The sequence below is a fragment of the Triticum dicoccoides genome, chromosome 2B (assembly GCF_002162155.2).
Source record: "Triticum dicoccoides isolate Atlit2015 ecotype Zavitan chromosome 2B, WEW_v2.0, whole genome shotgun sequence".
Lineage (NCBI taxonomy): Eukaryota > Viridiplantae > Streptophyta > Magnoliopsida > Poales > Poaceae > Triticum > Triticum dicoccoides.
The window spans coordinates 473078757-473081709 of NC_041383.1; the positions used below are offsets into that span (position 1 = coordinate 473078757).

Sequence of the window (2953 nt, forward strand, 5' to 3'; positions counted from 1 at the left end):
GGGAGGTCTACCGGCGGGGATTCACCGGCGGCTGGGACGAAGCGGGCGGGGGAGCTAGGAGGAGCGGGGCGGGTGGGGAGCGCTCTCCATCATCTTCTTCCAGTCTCTTGATCTGTTTTTAACCTCTTAATTTATCATGTTGCGGTTTGGCGCCATTGCTTTGTTTGCACTTATCTGATAGGTTATGAATTCCTTGTGCATTGTGCTGTTGATATGTTCATCTTGATCTAGTCGAGCCAGTGAACATAGTTCCCTAACTACCATCTCATACAATTTTTTTTAACTATGCAATTACATGTAGAAAAACATGCTATGATATGCATCTAGAACATTGAAATTCAGTTTCATAGAATAGTACTAGATAGGATATCGCGGCATGATTATTTTGTTAAAAACATTGAAATTTAGTTTCACCCAAAGAGATGGTTACATGCTCGAGTGTGGTTGCCTTTGGGAGAAGAGGTTGCCACCTTGCCGGGCTGGGAAACTGCTCGACCAGGCGGTGGCGGTGGCGCGTTAGCTGGAGCCTCGAGTAGGTTTGAGGTCGAGCCCCTTTGTGGCGTTCGCGGTCAAATAGCCTGAAAAATTAGGGTTCGTATCGGCGCTGAGCCCATTATTGGGCCTCCCGAGTCCCCAGCGTGGCCCCTAAGTATCCGAGCCGTATCCTTAGTGGCGCCACCTTAGGCTTTTCTTGGGTGTCGATCCTATCGGCGCCCTTGCCCTTTTTGGCTTTGCCCTTCTTGAAACTGGTGGTCTTATTCATGACAAATACGTGTATCCCGGCTGTGTCCCGCCGTTCTAGAACGCTGATTCGGCAGTTTCAGCTGTGTCCGTGCTTTTTAGGATTAGGCATACAGGCCTTTCAACCCAGTTTAGTAGAGGGGTGGGTTTGTTTCATGGTTCTTCTGTTCTTGGTTGCTCTCTCAATTGTTGATTGTAGATCATGCGTCCTGCGCATTGGCCGGGCAGTGAGACCCGCCCTGGTTGTAAAGCGAAGCAAGGATCTTTGTAAATTTATGGTTTAGGAACCACTAGAATCATCGACCAACATATCTGACTTTGTCAACAGTTCTTATTACTTTATTAGCACCATTGTTCCTATCAGATTGTAAATTTCGACATTTATACTCATTTCTTTCATATGTTATGCTTTTAAGCTCAACTGCCACATTCTGGGAAATACACAGGATCATGTATATTTAATTTCTGTCTTGATTTAACACATCAGTTCATATTGTTTCTTTTTCATTCGTTTTTGTATTATATTTTTTAAACAAAGGCGAGGTAGGCATCGACTAGAGTTTATGTTGTAGTACAATATTTTTATTTGTTTGTTTGTAGAGGTACACTTGTTTCTTTAACTCTCTTTTGTGTCTTCAAAACCAATCATGTTGCAGTCAGTGACTTGTATTAAATGACGATAACCCGGTACATGTCACATAGCTATGTTGCAACAATGCACTTTACCTTCCTCGTCCTCAGGATGCAGCCACCTGGCGCACCTACCTATATTGAGGGATATGGCCGATCTTGCTACTTCAGTGAGGCCTAGTGATGTTTGATTGCAAAGTGGTTGTTACAAATTGGTTGGTTTTAGGTTCAAAGCTGGTACCTGATCTTATACTGTAGTTTTTGTTTTGATGATCTTTTGCTCTTGTGGTTGCTTGATGATGCCACTGGATATTAGATTTTTAATTCAGCTCAAACTCATTATTTTTTTGGCAACATATGATCTTTTCTTTGCATGCTGTGTCTGTGTGCAATTTCTCATGAACTGTCTCCTTGGGCAGTTGTTCAATATGAAGCTCGCTGAAGACAAGGAACAAACATCATTAACTGTTAAGTGTGTGCCCTGAGACAAAGCTACTACAATGGAGAAATGTATTAGGCAGTACTCGCTCATAGGTAGTAATCTTTCCATTGGACTTTGGCTTGAAGTGGTAAAAACTTGTCAAACCTGTATTGAGATTTTAGACATTTGAGGATTGAGATTATGCATCTTTGAAAGCTAGATTTTAAAAAATGGTTATTATTGTTGTCGCCAGGAATAAGGTGCCCTGTTGGTTGCACGCAGGCTCTGGCTGTTATTTGCTGCCTGTATCGTTATTACTACCTCTGTAACTATTTTAAGACGTTTTTGTAGTTAAAATTGAACTGTAAAAATGTCTTATATTTAGTTATGAAGGTAGTACCTTAATTCTCCTGCCATGCTCTTTAATTGTGCTAAACTGAGCTTTGTAATGTTTTGTGCAATTAAGGAACCTCTTTCCATTACGTCATTGTCATATTTGGGGGGTATGCCTGGCGCATAGTAGAGAATATGTTTCAGGTGATGAGTATATTACAACTGTCCAACCCTTACAAGAATATCCTTATAAAATTAGAAAATAACACATAGATCTTTGGGCATATTGACGCTGTCGTTCTCTTGGTCACTGTGAGCAAAGCCTGATGCCGCCTCTTGATCTCTGGAGCACCATCAGAGCAAGGATTACATTGTTGACACAAAGACACAACGGCTGTTAACTCAGGACTAGATTGCTGTCCCAGAGAAGAAGCAACGAGTAGGGTTGGACAATCATACCCGATCCATCAAGAAAGAACTGAGGGAGGCCTAACCTCTCTAACTTTCTGATGAAACCAAACACCACCATGCTTCGCCTAACGAAGATGGAAACACAAAGCGGCGCTGTCCACTCACCCGGATGACACCGTTGAAGACCACCTAGGCAAAACATAGACAGAAAATGGGTTCCCAAATTTGGCCCTGACTGAATCTCCACACCTTCACACGCCCACCACTGATGTTAATCAGCGTTGCCGGTCAACTGCGCAAAGCGTCGCCCAAATTTCTACTACTAAATGAGAGTTGGTGTTTGCACGTCACCAAATGAGGTTTCATCACTCCCTAGGTTTGGAATAAGGTAAAAAAAAAAATCAATGATGTCCTCCT

At 42.6% G+C, this 2953-nt stretch overlaps 1 protein-coding gene across 3 annotated transcripts in view; it reads left to right on the forward strand.

The window, feature by feature from the left end:
• The window catches only part of LOC119364310 (DNA-directed RNA polymerases II, IV and V subunit 12), an 11362-nt gene extending 9154 nt beyond the window's left edge, over positions 1-2208 (forward strand). For 2 of the 3 annotated variants that reach the window (XR_005174822.1, XM_037629764.1), the window contains one exon: positions 1791-2208. Coding sequence is in view for 1 of the 3 variants with exons in the window: in XM_037629764.1 (XP_037485661.1) it covers positions 1791-1813 (23 nt within the window). In the remaining 2 variants the exon portion in view is untranslated. The remainder of the gene's footprint in view (positions 1-1790) is intronic. The other variant, XR_005174821.1, reaches the window with a different exon arrangement.
• Positions 2209-2953: the final 745 nt, after the last annotated feature.